The sequence below is a fragment of the Typopeltis vanoorti genome, chromosome 14, assembly GCF_054136105.1.
Source record: "Typopeltis vanoorti isolate ZY-2024b chromosome 14, IOZ_Tvanoo_1.0, whole genome shotgun sequence".
NCBI lineage: Eukaryota > Metazoa > Arthropoda > Arachnida > Uropygi > Thelyphonidae > Typopeltis > Typopeltis vanoorti.
This window is the reverse complement of record NC_143562.1, coordinates 119,977,445-119,996,167: the sequence shown is the minus strand read 5'-3', so window position 1 is coordinate 119,996,167 and position 18,723 is coordinate 119,977,445. Positions and strand designations below refer to the sequence as shown.

General features: G+C 37.0%; 1 protein-coding gene across 1 annotated transcript; it reads left to right on the top strand.

The window, feature by feature from the left end:
• The first annotated feature begins 279 nt into the window (after positions 1-279).
• On the top strand, positions 280-16,755 carry LOC150099862 (astakine-like). The gene is made up of 4 exons (XM_090404175.1): positions 280-463; positions 6,034-6,161; positions 11,438-11,519; positions 16,300-16,755. The coding sequence occupies exons 2-4, from the start codon at positions 6,099-6,101 to the stop codon at positions 16,527-16,529; spliced, it is 375 nt and encodes a 124-aa protein (XP_090260301.1). The 5' UTR covers positions 280-463; positions 6,034-6,098; the 3' UTR covers positions 16,530-16,755.
• The last annotated feature ends 1,968 nt before the right edge of the window (positions 16,756-18,723 follow it).

Sequence of the window (18,723 nt, the reverse complement as noted above, 5' to 3'; positions counted from 1 at the left end):
GTTAGAACTTAGAGGCGATTGTTCCACCATTTTAAGAACGACGATGCGATGTTTACTTTGTTCAAGGAGATGATGACACTTTCGCGAATCCGGAAAAACACGTGGTTTGCGTCACGCAACTGACTTAGAACGCGCATTATGCCCACCCATTAAGTACGTTTGTCCAGGCAGCACGCACGAGTTACATCATAAGTTTTTGCGCACTTTCCATACATAACATCCGGTCTGTGACGTCACCGAGATTGGGTGGCAGCTAACAATCGCCCTCCCAGGGTTCGCTTGGTAGGACGCTTCCCGTTCGGGGGATGCGCTCTTTTTCCCTAGGCTCTATAAAAGATGCAAACGAGTAATCTTAGCTTGGAAAGGAAAAGGTGACGTGCACGCACACTTGACAGCGTTCTCTGGTAGAGTGCGAGTTTGCGGATTGCCACACATTGTTCTCTTGCACAGTTCGTGTGCTTTGGTAAGTACGACGCTTCCTCTGGTGAGAACTGCATAATGTTTTACCACTGAAACTAAGCTGCGTGTTTTTCGCATGTTACTTAATAGTTTTTCACGGTTCACACTGGTTTGGATGCTCGCATTTCTTACTTGCTTTCATAAAGTTTCCACTTTTGCGTCTTTCGCTAAATTTGTTACATCCGAAAAAGGTATTCCATATTTTCTCATCTTTTATAGTCAAGTTATAACATTTAATCCAATGCGACACTTTTCTTTGAAATGTTAAACATTTCAGAAACGTTATTTGATATAATGACATCCTTGTTGGGAGAAGAGTAATGCGATATTATAAGTATTATGTAAAGTTTTATATGCACTGCCTATTTGCAATTTCTATCCACGCTAATCTTTTAGCATCGAGGCATCATTGTTTTCGAATGCATAGCACCGGATTATCCTTGATTCAACATTAACAGTTATTTGCATATTATTAGACTAATTGCTGTTATATTATGCAAAACTAATAATTTTGCTAAATAGAAGAGCAAGAATTAAACTTTAACCCCCGCACTTCTTTTATTTAGCATTTTCCGTTTGTTGAAGAAAAAGATTTTCTGCAGAATATTAACAAGCCTTCGAGGTTTATGATGCCCTTTGGTTGGAAAGACTAGGTTCGAAACCTGTTTAGGACGAGAAGAACTTTTAGGTTTTTCTACTGGAAGCGTATTTAAGTGATTTTTTTTTTTTTACATTGGGGGAAGGAGGAGTTTTTCTCCTGGGAATCTTTTTTCCTCTCCGCAAGACATAAATCGGCCAGACAGCCCACGCAGTTCCCAGACATGTTTTATATTTCTCCCTTAATCTAAATACTTTTACATATTTTATAATAAAAATCAATTGTTGCTATTACTTTTAATTGCTCAGTTTTCATAATTAACCCTGGAGTAGCATTTATTTCTTAAATTTTTATTTTGTTTTTAATATCGAAAATAGATTTTTCTTTCAAATCGAAACGTGTATTCGATGAATACGTATAACAATTTAAATCCCCCTGATTCGCTGAAAATCAAACTTATTTGATTTTATCTTTTTAACCACGAGGTGAATAATAATTAATCTGGAAATTTATTTGCGGCTGCCTTCAAAGTGGAAAAGCGAACTGAGATTAACTGTTATTTTACTTTACTTTTGAATCCTTGACTTTTAAATCAGTATCGAACTTATCTTCAAATCCTCTTGATCTGTCGGAAGATTAAGTAGTTCATTAACAGCGCATGTGATCTTAGCAGAATAAGGTGGCAAACACAGTCTTTTTGCTGTATATCAACAATACCCTAATGAAGACAATTAGCGCTCGGAGCAAGGAAAAAAGCGCCCCCTCGTTCTCGTAATTGGCAGATTTAATTAAGATCTTCGGAAGATGGTGCAATAGTATGGTGACGTGCATTTTGGCCTATTAATATTATATACAGGATATTATATGTAATTAAATAAATTTTTGTATATGATATATCTAGCGTTTGCTATCTTAGATGACCACCCCCGCTCCGCTCTTTAACATTTTTTACGCCCTTGTTATTTTTGTGCGTTGGACCCATGCCGACTCTTCGCATCCTTCTTACGCCTTCTCTTTATACTAAAAACGAAATTTATCGTTTTAATGTAAAGAGAAGGCGTAAGAAGGATGCGAAGAGTCCGCATGGGTCCAACGCAGAGTAACCGTTATTTAAGAAAGTCCTTTTGAGGTAACTAAGTTCTTGTTGAAGTTCCTCTTCTTCTTCTGACAAGGATCTCGCTCGATGAGCTAGTGTAGAAATAATTCCTAATATTTGAGGAACTATTTTTTTTTTGTAGTGGTGAGACGAAGTATGTAGGTATCTATCGGTGTGTATTGGCTTTCTAAAGATAGAAATCTTGAGGCCATCCCTTGTTCTAGTAAGTTTTATATCTAGAAAAACTAAAACACCATTAACTTCTGGTTCGGATGTGAAGTTTATATTTTGATGAAAGTTGAACTTCAACTTTCATCAAACTTTCAAAGTTGAAAGTTCAACTTTGAAAGTTGAACTTTCACTACTAGTTTCCGATGAAACTAGAAGTGAAACCTTATTAGGTGTCTTATATTTTTTCTTGGTGTTTAAGTCATTAATAATTATAAACACACACACACATATATACAGTGAGAGAGAGAGAGAGAGAGACGTAATCCTTTTTTTTTTTAATATAATACTCATCACGAGAGTCTTTCATTTTTTTTTTTTTGTACTATCATTCTTTGCGTTTCATTTAAATCAACTATAATTTAATAAAAGCTCACATTACAATAATCATTTCCTAAGTATTGATTATTATTTTAATGCGTCTAAAAATGTATAAGTTTTGAAAAAAAAAACTGTTATGGGATTATACAGCATTAAAATTAGTCAAAATTAGACTGAATTGAACTGAGATAAATGCTTCGAGTTCTGAGCCAACATAAATGTTGAATTCCTAAAGAAACCGTAAAAAATAGAATTACCTAAAAATTAGAATAAAACTTTGCCTGCAACCTTACAATTAATGTTTGTGTGCTCATGTAATAGTCCTCCTTCACGTGTATTCAAAATACACATGCATGAGATGAATTATTAATTATTATTTTGCGGACAACTCTATGGAATCCAAAGCTCATCGTGGGAGGTTCATACTCAACGTTATTATTTTATTATACTTATCTTTTTTAATCTGAATCCCAACTGCGAGAGGCTGGTTAGCCTATATTACATTTAATACCCAGGGTGGGTTAGCAAATCCCCTCTTAGGGACCAAACATAGAAATTTAAGTTCACCTCAAGCCTCCAATAATATATTTTTACACAATGCCCTTCTTCAACTCGAAACTATTCCGTGGACTAGGCACTTTTTTACTCCTTTTCCTTGGGATTCTCTTTTCTACATCCCAAGAAACCCAGCTAACCAAATCTGTGCACAATAATACAGGTTTTGTAAATTTTTTCTAAACTTAAACTTCCTTGACAATCATCCCCAAGTTCTTTCTGTCCTTATCAATTTCTAGGCAGTGCAATACGCAGCTGGCCATCTTTTCGTCCAAAGTGTAGCCTTTACAGTTTGCTACACTGAATTAGTAGCCACCATCCTTGGTGCACAGTTTATTCATTTTGCACGATTTTTATACCACTTCACCAATTAAGCGTCATCAGCAGCAAACAGCTGCTGTTTAATGTACAAATTAGCGAGCAGTGGACCAAGTACAGAGCCTTGCCGCACGCCACTGGTCACCCGCTTTCTCCGTGATTCTACTATACCATACACTAGTCTTTCATATGCCTGTCTGTCAGCTGCTCTCCTACCACTGTCTCCAGCTTCATATCCATTCCATTTGCTCCAATTTACTTACAAAATTACCACACAACATCTGTCAAATGCTTTTGCAAAATCTAGCAGCACCATGTATAGCCATTTGCTTTATGGTTCTCTTTATAGAAGTACAGTAAATCGATAAGCCAAACTTACCCTTCAAAACATGCTGTATCATCTGCACATTCCCGAATTCTTCACCAATTTTCGAAAACCTTAAACGATCACTCCCTGTGGAAATCTAAACTCCTTCAAACATTATATAATTTGGCAATGTTTATAATAATGATTTTAATTTAATATCATTTAAACAGTTTTAAATTGATAATGCTAAAATAATGTTTTTTTTTTTTTTTTTTTTTTTAATATTACGTCTAAATAAACTATATGTGTTATACTTGAGAAAATGGTGCATTGGGCAAAAAAGTCTATTAACACTAAAAGCTTAAATCTGGCACTAATAACACTAAAATTGGATTGGAACTACAAAAATTTGGAAACATTACACAATGTCAATTTTACTAGAAGAAAAAGAGAAAGTTTTTATTTCTGATATACAGAAGAACTGTATATCAGAATATATATAAAAACTGTATATCAGAATATATATAAAAACTGTATATATATATATATATAAAAGCAAATATATTAGAGTTGAGGAACAATCTCTATGCCACTTAGTGTCCCCAGTTTTAAATCAAATCCAAATTTTGGATTTGAATTCCAAATGGAAGTCATCAAAAAGAAAATCAATAAAATCATAATCACAAACCAGATATCAGGGTTGGCAGGAATGGGGATTGTTCTCGTGGACATCATTAAGTCCTCTGATCCCCTCTGAACACATCTTGAGCGCTAATTCTTAAGGATTGCTTCAGGTATTGTCCTCTATGCTAACAGTGTGCCCAATGGATGTCGACTGTTACAGCAAGACAAAGCCCCAAAGTGTCGTCTTAAGGTTCATACTTTGCAAGCATGATTTCGTGTGGTTTGCTGGCAGCCTAATTCTCCTGATTGAATCCTATCGAAGATTTGTGGGATCGTATGGGACGTTGCATCCGCCAGTCGACGCCAGTGCCTCTCTCGGTCGTTGACCTCCGGGACGTTATTCTGTCTAGAATACCTGAGGACATCTTCCGTGATCTAGCAGAGTCAATGTCAAACGGGTGCAAGCGGTCATCTCGGCCAAATGAGGCCCAACACGCTGCTCGGTGGGTGGTCGTAATGTTTTAGTTGATGGTTGTGTAAACGTTCTCTTCCTGCGAGTTAACGTAGTCTAGTTACGTGTGGATACCAAATTTCAGATAAAGTTCTTATCGAAAACGACTAAATGAAACAAAAAAGCGCGCGCATATTGCACTCCCAAATCTTGCTATTTTGAAGATTTATAAAATATAATAATTTTGAAATGGCTTCTGGAGAACGTTGATGTTCAGGAACGATTCTGGAAGGAAAGATTAGATAATCTTCCCCTCTAAACGGTTCAGAAAACAAATGATTTGCAAAACTTTAACATACGAAAAGCGTCCGCTGTTTTTCTTCGTTTTTAAAAAAGCTCAGCTTAGCATTCTAGTTCCAGCCTTGATCATGTTGCCAGTCGCATGCAGACGACGAAGTACGATTCACGGATACAAAGGTTACACGGAAAAGGGAAACCAAGGTGTGGTGGCTTCTGAAGAAGAACGAATCCTCTCGAAAGAGACGACATTTTCTAGATTCCCACAGAGGGGAAACTGCATTACTGCGAAACAGCGTAGGGGAGAAGCATAAGTGCTCAAGAGAGCTTCGAGAGATCCGACGAAAGCGCAAACATCACGAAATATTTTACGGAACATTCGTACGATATCACTCAGTTTCACTAGAAGAGTATTTTTTTTTTTAAATTTCTAATTTATAGAACTATATACATCCACTGTAATTTGTAAATTCATTATATAATAGGAAAACGCTGGAGTGTTTTCATATTACACAATGAATTACACAATGAATTTCATATTACACAATGAATAAGTCACTTGCCAACTAGTTTGCAAATGCATTTGTTTTTCTTGACCTCGCATGCGAGACGATGAAACAAAAATAAACTCCGCAAATGACAATTCAAAATGCATTTGCGAACGCTGCTTGGGCAAAATGAATGGAATTTCAAATGTATATATTTTATAAAAACAAATTTTAGCAGTTGATTACCTTTTTTTAAATAAATGTACAAAACATTTGTTTATCCCTCCGCAGGACGACTGAACTGTAAGGAGTAAGTTTGTTCCACTTTCCAGGAATCGAACACCCACAGGTAGAGGATGACGACGTGGAAGCCACACTGCGTATTCTTTCCGCTTTGTTTGTTTGCTGTTGTCTTTCTGGTAAGTCGTTCTGATAATTTATCGTTTTTTTTGTTTTTTTTTTGTTCTCTCTCTCTCCCAAATGTATATTTTTTTCGTTATCCCCCCCCCTCTAAGATTATACAGGCTTCTCAATTTAAACTTTTTTTTAAAGGTATTTTCGGTTTAAGAGATTGACCATACAAGGCACTGATGTATTGTAGATTCTGCAACCTCGTGTGTGTGTGTGTGTGTGTGTGTGTGTGTGTGTGTGTGTGTGTGTGGGTGGGTGGGTGGGTGGGTTCCCCCCCGGTAACAGGCACAAACTCACCAGGGGGGGAAGATTAATAAAATAATAATAACCAAATTTCCATGATTTACTTATGCTGATTTTTAAACCAATTTTTAAAGAAAAAAAACCCGTATTAGTAGTGAAAGCAGACAAAGGCATTGCCACACGATCCCGAATACAGTTGACCTTAATAATCAAGTGAAAGAACTGTTATCCGATAATGAACTTAAATGCCTATAGTAAAGAACCCTACATTATTGATAAAAATAAAACTGTAGGCTTGATAGATAACACTGATAAGTTGGCCAACTAGTTCCAAATTAAAGATTTTTTTTATCTACTGACATCAAGACTCGATGGGCCACAAACCTGGAGCCCCGTTTCGCATCATCGTGGATGTCATAAATTGTGCTGCCTATAAACTGGCTAAACACTTGGAATCCGAACTTAACAAACACATCGGCAAGACACCATCTTACATAAAAACTCCACATACACACACACACTAAAACCACTACACAGAAGCTTCGATTACATGTGATTACACACAGTGAGCTTCGATGCATCGTCTCTTTTTACAAACGTTCCAAGCAGACGAGGGATTAGTTCTCCTTTCCAAAATTCATCCCGACATTGGCGAACTGTTTAACTACTGTCTTAAAGCAGCTTATTTTAGCAGGAACAAGCAGCTTTTTCAACAAATTGACAGTGCAGCAATGGGTTTTCCACTTTCACCTCATTGCTAAATTATACATGGAATCGTTTGAATCTTTGGCACTTAATTGCCCCCCCCCCCCCCTCCCGAATCCCAATGGATTCGAGGTACACACACGACATGTTTTCCATTTGGCTGCGTGATTCTTTCTAACTTTTTGAATTTCTCAAAAATATCCGTCCCCGAATTAGTTTTACTGTGGAAGAGGAGAAAGAAGAAGGGACTCGAGCCTTCTTGAATACTTTAGTTACAAGGCAAGCGGGTGGGTTGCTGACATGTTCAGTCTACTGTAAGCCCCCCCCCCCCCCCCCCATCACACACACACACACACAGGGCCGGCTGGAGGTTTTGCGGAACCTCGGGAAAAAGTTATTAGTGGGATTCCAAAATATTTGCAGAAAATAATTTTTTTATCAAAAAATCATATAATTTTATTAAACATAATTTACAAACATTAAATACATATAGTTATATGCTGAAATATTTCTCATATCAATACATCTCTGAAACATCAAAGTTCTATTATCAAATTTTCTTAGAAATTTGAAAGTGCGGGGCCTCTGTCTGCTGCCCGAAAAACTGACGTCTGAGTCGGCCCTGCACACACACAGACCTACATGTTACTTCACATTACCATTTTGTCCAGAAACTTGGTATTTTCACAACTCTAGCCTCCAGGGCAGAGCGAATTTCGTTTGCAGCACCAACACTGTACCTGGAACAACAAGCTCTATCATTCCAACAAAATGGATGCAGCAGAAAAGTCCTCGCCAAACCCCTTAATAACAACGGATAAACTGGACTCCCTCCTAGAACAACATAGAATGAGAACAGTATACAAACTTCTGAACAAAGTTCCTGAGACAAATCACAGATTGTCAGGATCCTCTCTCTATCCCAGTATTTTGGACAGGTGGGACGGGACTGTCTTGGTCTGGAAAATAAAATAAAATAAATACATTCAGTACGGACAACCAGAAAGATTTAACTAGCACAACATGTCTTGGAGGAAGACCATTTCATCAGCTGGAAGAAAGCAGTTTACTTCACAAACTCCAGTTTAAATCAGAGAGACACTGTTCCTGGAAGCAGCCCAAGTTCTTCAGAACTGATGGTGTTCTTGCACAGATTTTGGCGTACTGCCCTATGTTCCCGTCGGCATTAATAACAAAAAATACCTCAAAGAGCACCACTGATACCCTCCACGCGCGCGACTTCTTGTTCTCGAAGTCATTTCATTCCCTTCCTTCGTTGACTTTGTGTTGTTCAAGTGCCTGTCATGATGCTGGTTGAGCTGGCGAAACTTCGGCGTGTAAATAATTAATTTTAGTCATTAAATTATTTATTTGCATTCCCGTGTCTACGTATGTTTCTGCCAGAAACTTCGACATGAATCTTAGGAACAGCTACAGAAATTTATTATTATTATTATTGTTATTATTACGTGACACCTCCAGGGAGTACAAGGACTCATCATGGGAGAGCACACCACTCTACTCCGCTAAACACATCTCACCCTCTCCACTACCACTTAATTCTCCTACGACACTATTACCATCAACGCCATCTACCTCTCATCATCACCAACAACAGTATTTTTTGCCTGTAAATTGCTTGTGTTCTGAAGGCCGATTTGTATTTGGACATGGAAAATGTTGATTACTATTTATAAGCTTTAAAATTCATCGCGAATTTAAAATTGCTGTTCAGAGCAGCAATGTCAGGTTAAATCTTTTCTTTGATTACGGAATGGTTTATTAGGAAACCGTTCCATACGTGTTTTTTTTTTTTTTTTAAACTCAGAACAAATGCTTATATTTCGTTGAACAGCTTTATCAGATAATAAGCAAGAATCAACAATAGCCATTATTATAATAAAACCTCCAGAATCATGACAGACTTAAACTGGAAGCAGCTAACTAAACATTCACATGACGAAATTTTAAATTTATCTAAATTAAGGGGATATTAAATCCCACATTGTTTTAAAACCGAATAAGAAACTCAAAGATTGGAATCAGAGAGTTTCATGCCGAATATACTATAAAAAACTATAAAAGTATCGGCGATTACTAGCGCGAGCTAATGTAAGTAGTCCTAGTACAATCTCGGGCAACTCGCAGCAAAGGTGGTAAAGTTCTGATCGCTATTCTTGGTATTTTCCATTATGTAAAAACACATTTCCTAGGAAATGTATGCTGTTATTACATTATGGTGGGAGGTCACTACCCAGACTGATAAGTAAAGCCGGCTCTAAAAATTCGGACGATCCCTAGACCACTCAACTGTGGGCGAAAGACCGTCCATCTCAGCGTTGGCTCCACTCAGTGATGGCCTTCCACCCACCACCACCACTCATATTCCGAAAAAAAGCATTCGCCGACAAAGTCCCTCACTGGGCCGTGCCAGAAAACACTTTCCCCGGAGACTCAAATTGCTCCCTTAAGAGAGCGAACTCATAATAGCCCCCCCCCCCACCAGTTTCAGCCTTTTTTGAGGCTTCATCAGTGAGTAGCTAGACCAAATTAATACCAAAGGATATAGCGAAAAGAACTTATATACTCTGCTATACGAGTTGTCAAACAGGTGCATCCATTAAGTTACTTAAATATAAAGAGCTAATAAGCTTCATTTCAGCGATATAAACATTATTTAAATTAAGGGGATATTAAATCCCACATTGTTTTAAAACCGAATAAGAAACTCAAAGATCGGAATCAGAGAGTTTCATGCCGAATATAGTAATAAAAGTATCGGCGATTTTTTGACAATTTTTTGACCTTTTTGACAACTCGTATAGCAGAGTATATAAGTTCTTTTCGCTATACCCTTTGGTATTTATTTGGTCTAGCTACTCACAGATGAAGCCTTAATAAAGGCTGAAACCGGTCTGAGTAGTGACCTCCCACCATAATGTAATAACAGCATACATTTCCTAGGAAATGTGTTTTTACATTATGGAAAATACCAAGAATAGCGATCAGAACTTCACCACCTTTGCTGCGAGTTGCCCGAGATTGTACTACGTACTAGGACTACTTGCATTAGCTCGCGCTAGTAATCGCTGATACTTTTATAATTGACTATGTTCGGCATGAAACTCTCTGATTCCAATCTTTGAGTTTCTTATTCGGTTTTAAAACTATGTGGGATTTAATATCCCCTTAATTTAAATAATGTTTACATCGTCGAAATGAAGCCTATTGGCTCTTTAAATTTATCATTATTTCTGGTAAATGTTTCGATGAGAGAAGTAATATTTCTAACAATCACTTAGTCACTTCTCGTTACGTTATTTTGCTTATGTTTTGTAAGAATGACTCATAAGAAGAAAAGTAAAAGTTTGCGTAAAAGATTCCTCCACCCCTACTCTCCCACGTGCACTTACGCAGATTGAAGATAACGTGCAACTTGAGATTGTTTCTTATTTGGGGATACTCGTAGGCCCGTCCCGTCCACTCTCTGATTATCGTTCTTATTCAAGGTCGTTACGTTCAAGTCGGCAGTAATTGTACGTGAAACGCATCAGAAGTCGCCACTTCTTGGCATCCTTACCGCCTAATTAAAGGATCCCACGAGGAACAATCTTTCTCGGCAGCTGTCAACCTTCAATTGCAGACATTCCCAATACGCAGCGCAAACAAGGTAGGAAAGAATACAACGAGATGGGTGCGTTTATAAAAAAAACGATTTTTCTGCTTGAACGGCGGCCATCTTGGAGTTTATTTATAATCTCAAGCGGAGGAACATTTTGCGAAGAAAATTTATTTTATTGTTTAAAAAAATTGTTCAAGATCTCCAATTTTTCTCATTAACTTCGTCCCACCCCCCCGTCATCACAATCCAAGTTCTTTGAAGTAGACATTGCTTAATCAGAATTTCTGGTTTAAGGTTTTATTTTCTCTATTCCTTTCTTGTGAATTAAATAAAATTATTTGAATTGGGATTTAATCTTTAGTATCTTCCAAGGCCAATGAAAATTAATGTTTTCATTTATGTGGATACATTTATTACGTCCCCCCCCCTACATTTCCTCTATATCTCTTTGACAGCATAGAATATATAAATTCGTGAAGTATGTGAAATTCATCTGTTTAATAATTATTGTCTGTTACTCAGCAAAGCATGAATTATTCATTTTGAAAATCTGCAAAAATAATAATAATTAAAATAAAAAATAATGATAATAAAAATTTAAATAAAAAATAATAAAAAATGAAATAAATAAATATAATAAAATTGATGTAGAATATCTTGCTTTTTATATGATTTATTTATTTATTCTCTCTCTCTCTTCATTCTCTTATTTAGCAAGCACTTAGCGCTCCTTTCGAAAGTTACTTGGAATGCCACAGTTCAGATCAGTGTGGCCCAGGGGAATGCTGCGTTCTTGGTAAGTAAACTTTCCAGGGTTTTGAACGTCACAATTTTGAGAACTTAAAATATTTTTTAATATTTGATATTTGATGAAAAAGACAAAATATCATACGAATATAATAAAGTGCTGAGTCAGACTACTCTGTATTGATTTGCTTGAATTATGTTATTTCAAAACAAATTGGTCCGTTTGGACCTTTTCTTAATTAATAATAAAAAAAAAAGTAATTGCTTGCCATCACTTTTTTGAAGTGTTATTTGTGAATGAAATGAATTACGACTGCAACTTTTCATTGCTCTGAAAATGCACTTTGACTTTTGCTGATAAATGTTTTACTTTAAATGTAGTCCAGGATATACTGCAAGTTGTATGCAGAATCCATTCCACCCCCAGAGTGTCTGTAATATCCTCTTGGAAACTTGAAGCCATTCTTGGACATGAGGAAAGAGAGGAGATGGATTGATTGTCCACACACACACACACACACACACACACACACACACACACACACACACACAGCAGTGATATGCTATAGGTCTTGTGACCTTTCTCTCATGCGTGTGTTTGGAATTGAATTCTTCAAAATACTGATGAATGGAAGGACTGGGCAGGAGACAGGTCATGCATCATTTTAAATGGACAACCTCCTTTTCTTTTTAAGTAATACACACTTCTGCTCTCTGAAAAGTTCAAGTCTTTTTTTTTTATTAACAGCTTTGTGTAATTTTACAGGCTTCTAAATAAAAATGTTGAGTCACTGTTTGTCCCTGTTTAATGAATTTAAAGTGAACTATCTTATCATAGAAAAAACATGTAACCATTGTCTTGATGTGCAAATGTTACATTCAAGCCTTTTTTGGTGTTGTGAAGAGAGGATGTCTTCTATTGCGTGCTTTGGTGTTTTGTTTCAGGATCATACGGAAAGCACCAAGCCAGTAATAACTCTCTGAAAAACAGCCAATTGTGAAGAAAGATCATAACAAACATCCAGCTGCCATGGTCTTTACCAAAAATTCATCTTTACAGAAATGTTTCTCATTCTAAATCACCTATTAGAATCTTCCTTTGTTTTTCTGTCTAAACGTAATTCTTCTGCCTTTACCAGCCCCAGTTCCATATTTTCACATGTTCACTGAGTTTGTGGCTTCCAATTCTTTTGTTGTCTCTCACATCTCCCCATCCCATCTAAAATTTGAACAGCATAAGTCTCTTAAGTCACTCAAATACAGTACTAGACTTTTATGGCATTATCACCACAAACCACACTTAACACGTGTAAAGTTTCACGTGCGCTTTTGCCCGCCTTTGTGCAAAACTTGATGTTAATATGTGGGAGTGAACGAGTAGAATAGATTGCCAGAAGTAATTGAGTGCTCTTCCATTAGTTTTAGGAGAATCATGATAGGTATTGTCTGCATTAAAGTTAGTGTGGTTAGGTCTCCTGCAATGAGTTTTCTGGCTCCATGGAGAGGATATACCCAAACAATAATAATAATAAGACAACCATAAAACACAGAACAATACTGTACAATGCAATACAATTAACATTAAAAACAAACTTATTGTAATGTTTTTTTAATCAGGTCATAACTAAGACAGGAATGTGGTCTGTCCAGTCATTTGCATAAATGGCAACTTCAGGATGAAATTTGCATTTGTTTGTACTAAATAAATGATCACAGCAAGAGAGCAGAGGTATTTCTTGCTATTCTAGTAAGCATTAAATTATTAATATATTGCTTCTATTTAAAGCTTGTCATTAACATTTTTGGTAGTCTCCAACAAGCCATCCCTCAGTGAGATGTGTATTATTCCAACAGGTTTTGTTACTTTCATCCAACAAATTAATTCCTTCAGCATTTTGCATACAATATTTCTTGCTGAAATTGAAGTATACAGTTTTTTACGTATGCTATAATACTAGCTGACTTGTTGAGATCCCTGTACTTGAAAGAACATTTCAGACCCCAGTTGTGATATAATTCAGTTTATCTTCTTTAACAAAAAGAGGTGGATACTGTCAAATGTGATTTAAACTACTGATTTTAAAATGTTGTTTAAACTATTTATGTGATGCTTAGTTTCCACACATGGGGAATGTATGCAGTAGAACTTGTCAGAGAGTTATTGTATCTGAAACAACTAGCATGAGACACTGCCATGAATGGGGACTTTGTCTGATGTTAAAAAAACAAATACACCAAGGAGGGAGAAGAAACATCAGTACTTGACAGCTGTGGATGGGAGGAATGTCACATGAAATGATGAATCCTGGTTCCTATTATTGCATACACACGGCAACACAAGGGTTTTGTGACAACATGAAGACATGGCAGCAAGTTAATCCTAACAATACAAGGCACCAGGTGGAGCATATTTTCCTTAATGCATAGCAGTATAAATGTCCCCAAGGAGATGTGCTTTGCATTATGGGAGATGCTGAGATAGGAGTGATGTTAGCTTGCTCCACCTTTGCAATGAGTTGCTTGGTGTTGTACTACCTTTACCCCAGTCCTGAAGATACTTCCAGGCTCAAACTTTGTTTGTTCACACTTGGATAAAGGATTAAACTAAATTTATGATTGTCCTGAAGTGGTTGCAGGAACACAATCCTGTAAGTGAATATGTTCACTTTTTTTTGTGAAGGAGTACTACAGGGATGTTTCCCCCCATGCCAAATCACAGCATTGTGCACTAATCTCAGATTGGACAAGAACTGCTCTTTCAGTAGATGCGTAATTTGAGAGTATCAGCAGGGGTGTATTCGTTCGTTATCATGCACACATACACACAATTCTACCTCAGACTGGTCCTCGTTGCATTCAGCAATTTCGGTGGTAGGAAATGTTCATGATAGGGCACCACCCCATACAGATACGTATGATGGAGCATTCAATGTGCAAAGTATCGCAAGCATGGTTCCAGCTTGCAACCCTCACAGACTTTCTGCTTTTTAAATGTGCATGTGCAAAAGATGGTTTGAAGCATGTGTGACTCATGATGTTCCATTGAATCTCTAAACGGTAGAAGCCATGAAGGGTCCCAACAAAGGCTCTGATGGAGCCCATTAAAAGTTAGGAGTTTGGAGAATCTTGGGATTGTTTAAACTATCCCATGAGTGGGATAGTTTAAACAATCCCAAGCGAACTTGAACGTTTAAAAAACCGCACTCATCGGATGAAGGCGAGATGAAACACTACCTTCGAGAGCAGAAGCATGATCTGCTTTTACATTGTAATGGAAAATAGCTTTTACATATTCCTGAAAAAAAAAAGTGGTGGCAGCTGAGAAATTTTCTTTTCCACTTGAGTCTGCGTTTGCCAAATGTCCCGGCATTGGAAGATAAAAAGATGCACACTGGTTTTGGTTTGAATGGTGTGACGCCCGCATTGTTGTCTCAAACTGATGTTTACTTAAGCGTATGTTTGTGTGTTGAGGGGGGGGGGGGGTTGTTGACTTACTAGAAGATAAAGGGATCAGACGCGCATGAAAGTTGCGAACAGCTGTCCAGAGTTTGAACACTTTGTCGATCTCTCATTTCAAGAGAAAACAAATCTCGGTGAGAACCACTTCGATGAGAACCGAGTGTTCGTAGCTGTTCCATTTTCCTTTCCCAAGCTTCAGTAGAATTGGGTCATGGTTAGCAGTTACTCCTTACTAAGCTATTATTACCGAACGTGTCAAATATGAATTGCCAACTGAAAACAAAAAGTAATGCTGGAAATCAGCTATTAAATCCAAGCATCACTTCGGATGTGTTGCAAGCAATTTGGATAATTGAAGTTTAATTGCAGTATTCCGTAGGGAAAAAAATTGGAACTGTCAAATATTTGTTTAAACGTTCTTTGTATTTGAAGCTCCGATGTAATTGGAAAGGAAACAATTGTGTAAAACTCAAGGTTGTCAAGTTGTTATGTGTAAAAAGAAAGAAGCCGCTGTTTTCAAAAGTTGCAAGCCCAGTCATGTACTTCATATTTGTACCAGTTGCATCCTGCCGTGTTAAATGCCAATATGCTAATTACAGGGTGGATTTCATTTTGCATCTACATTCAGTTAATTATTCTCAAGAGACTCTCCAGATGACGGTGATGTACTTCGTGATTTTCGAAAGCTTGAATGAATGGTTTTGTGGACATCTTGGAGCACATCATTTTTTATATTGGTTAGGCATATGTGGATCTTATCGAAAAAAAATATAAAGATCCACGATCCGACTAAGTAGGTTCATCGCCTGAAAAATGTTGATGTTCCTGGCGCAACGAGTTTTTTCTCAAATTTCTAAAAACGGAAGTTGAAAATGTCCTAAATAAGAAACATCCAACGGTTAAAAAATTACATTATGACGAATGTTTGGTTCTTTCTTGCGGCTTCCATTGTTTTTAAAAAACGTTAATCACTGAGGTTTCCTCCTACGAAATGCTAAGAAACCTTCCTCGTATTAGATGCCATGGATTAAATAAACCAGCGACTCGTTTCTCGAGACCAAACAAGTCCACTGCATTGATTACAATCACGATGCTTTTAATTTCGTTAATATTTACTGTTTGTATTACCCTTCTGGTGAAAAAACGCATTAGCGACTTTATTTATTTATTTATTATATTAAGTATATTACGGAAGAAAACGGAAATGGTAAAAAATGCTTAGAAGAAATGCATTGAGAAATTAGTTTCTTTCAGTCTAATTTAAATCTAATTGCAGTACTACTGGAAATGTTAACAGGTACTCGATCTTAGCTTAGAAATGTTCCTGGTTGATTCTCCCAATCATTTTGTTTGCTTCTGTGTATTTGCAGGCATGAACCGCTATAGCATTCCGAAGTGCGCACCTCTGGGGCAGCTTGGAGATTACTGCAGAGATGGAAATCGCGCTGAAAACCAGACGTTGTTTTATCCCAGTGGCTTCACGGTAGATGTGTGGGATATCTACACGCACGTGTGTCCGTGTGACAGCAACATGGTGTGCGAAGAAGCAGCGTGTCAGTCTCAAAAAAGTTTCGACTACAACGGTATATATTACTCTTGACGTTCCCTTCTCACGCGTGCTTGAGCGTCTGTGATATCCGTGACGAAATCAGAAAGAAGTGCCTCAGTGAAAACTTTGTAAACTAATACATCATATCATATAAAACCATTAGTCGCATTTACAACGCATGTTATAGTGAGCTTTTCTAAGCTGTTTATTGTAAATATCTACTGGCCAGGTGCCTGTTCATATGTTAATTTACTGTAATAAAAATATGAAAGTTACAGTGACGCTTTAAAAGTATACTCATTTTGCTCTAAATGCGTACTGCATTTATACAAGTTGGGTTGAATGAAAGAACGGACACAGCTTTACTATCATACTCGATTCTCTCTCTTTTTTTGGCAGCCAACTAGAATTTTTTTTCTGACAATAAATAAACAGTTAGGAATATGAAATGGCAGCGGTTGTCCACGGTACTTTGGCCGAGGAATCTGGAAATCTTCGGTAGGCATCATTCAACTGTGATGACTAACTACTAAGGATAGAGACCGGCTACCTACCGATTTCCAAACGTTAGGGTTTAAAGTTTTACTCACTACCTTTGGGAAATAAAAAGCGTTATAAGCTTTATTTATTTATTTGGCATTTTAGTTATTCAGATATATTCAAGCACATTCAAAGCGCTTCCAAAACGGTGGTAAAGTTATACATTACGGCATACAGCAATGTAATAATATATGAAAGGCGAATATTTGACACGAGGGCTCAACATTTTTGAGTTAAGAGCTTGAATTAAAATAGCGAGATTTAGGCATTTTCCAGCTTGCGATTTTCTGCTATTTCCCGAAATATATTTCAGCATCCCCGATTTAAAGTAATGAAATATTTTTCAAACTGAAGTGTTTGTCTACTCAAACGTGGATCTTCAAAGCCGTGTCGACATCAGAGCCTAACCATTCTTATGCAATCAGTGACGCATTCGCATTGCATCGCGTTTTCCATCCTGTTATATTCTCGAGATGATAAGGCCCACTCGAATGTCCACCTACGAGTGACGAACATGCATCCATCCTGTAGGAGTGTCGACTAATGGAGCTCTAGGGGGTGATTGTTTCGATGTCAAAGGTTGCACACCTTCACGTGCGTGTTTTATGCATCGACACGTTACAAATTAAAGTTGCTTAGAAAATAATTTTATTAAGCAAAATCTATCAAGTTTTGTTTGTAGCTTTCTTCTTTTCGTCGATTCAAAAAGAAGTTCTGCTTTTCTTTTAATTCTTCGCTCTGTTTACTCTATTAATTTGCTATTGTTTATTTTTTTTAAATTGAAATATTTTCTATACATGTTTACTATTAGTAATAATAGGGGGGGGGGAGACAGCGGGAAAAAAATAGTGCGATCCTTTGGAGTACAGTATATCGTAATCCAGTCAAGGACGCGATGAACTTTTTTCTAGTCGTTTTTACAAATATGCGTGTTTTACACATATACATGATGCACATTTTTTTTTTTTTTTTTTTTTTTTTTTTTTTTTTTTTTTTTGTAAAACAGTAGGTATCACTGTACGCATTCTTTGCTATCAGGAAACACTGAAAATTAAAAAGATTTGGAAAGAGAACTAAAAAAATTATTTACGGATACTGATAATGATATTCATATTCATAGTGTAATAATGTTTTTGTAATAAGATCAGCACGTTAAGTATATAACGCACAAACAAATTTATTGTACATTTATTTACTTTACTTGTTTTTCCCATTGCTCTTTTTTTTTTTCGTGTACCCCTGAACGACCCAGTACGTACCCTCGGGGGTACGCTTACCACCGGTTGGGAACCGATGCCATATTGGATTAAAGTACAAACAAAAATGATGGTAATCAAATATAATGCTCACTCACGCGTTAGTATTCAACTCTAAAGGCGAAGATAAACATTCATGAATGGCGACTTTCAAAATGGAAATTGGATAACGAGACTTAGTTCGTGAATTTTGTCCCTCAGTGGCTAGTAGAGCAAAAATACAGGTATTTTAGTCGTTAAGATAAAAAGCCAAACGGCTATTTTTTCTGGCGAGGTTGATAAGTAAAGGGGATAAAAATCCCGTATTGTTTTTCAGCCAATGTGCGAAACTCTAAGATCGAAAACTACGATCTAAGAGTTTCATGCCGACGAACTGTCGGCGGATCCAAGCGTAAGCGACCACTTAGTAGTGCCACACCAAGGCAACTCGATGCAAAGGTGGAGCAAGA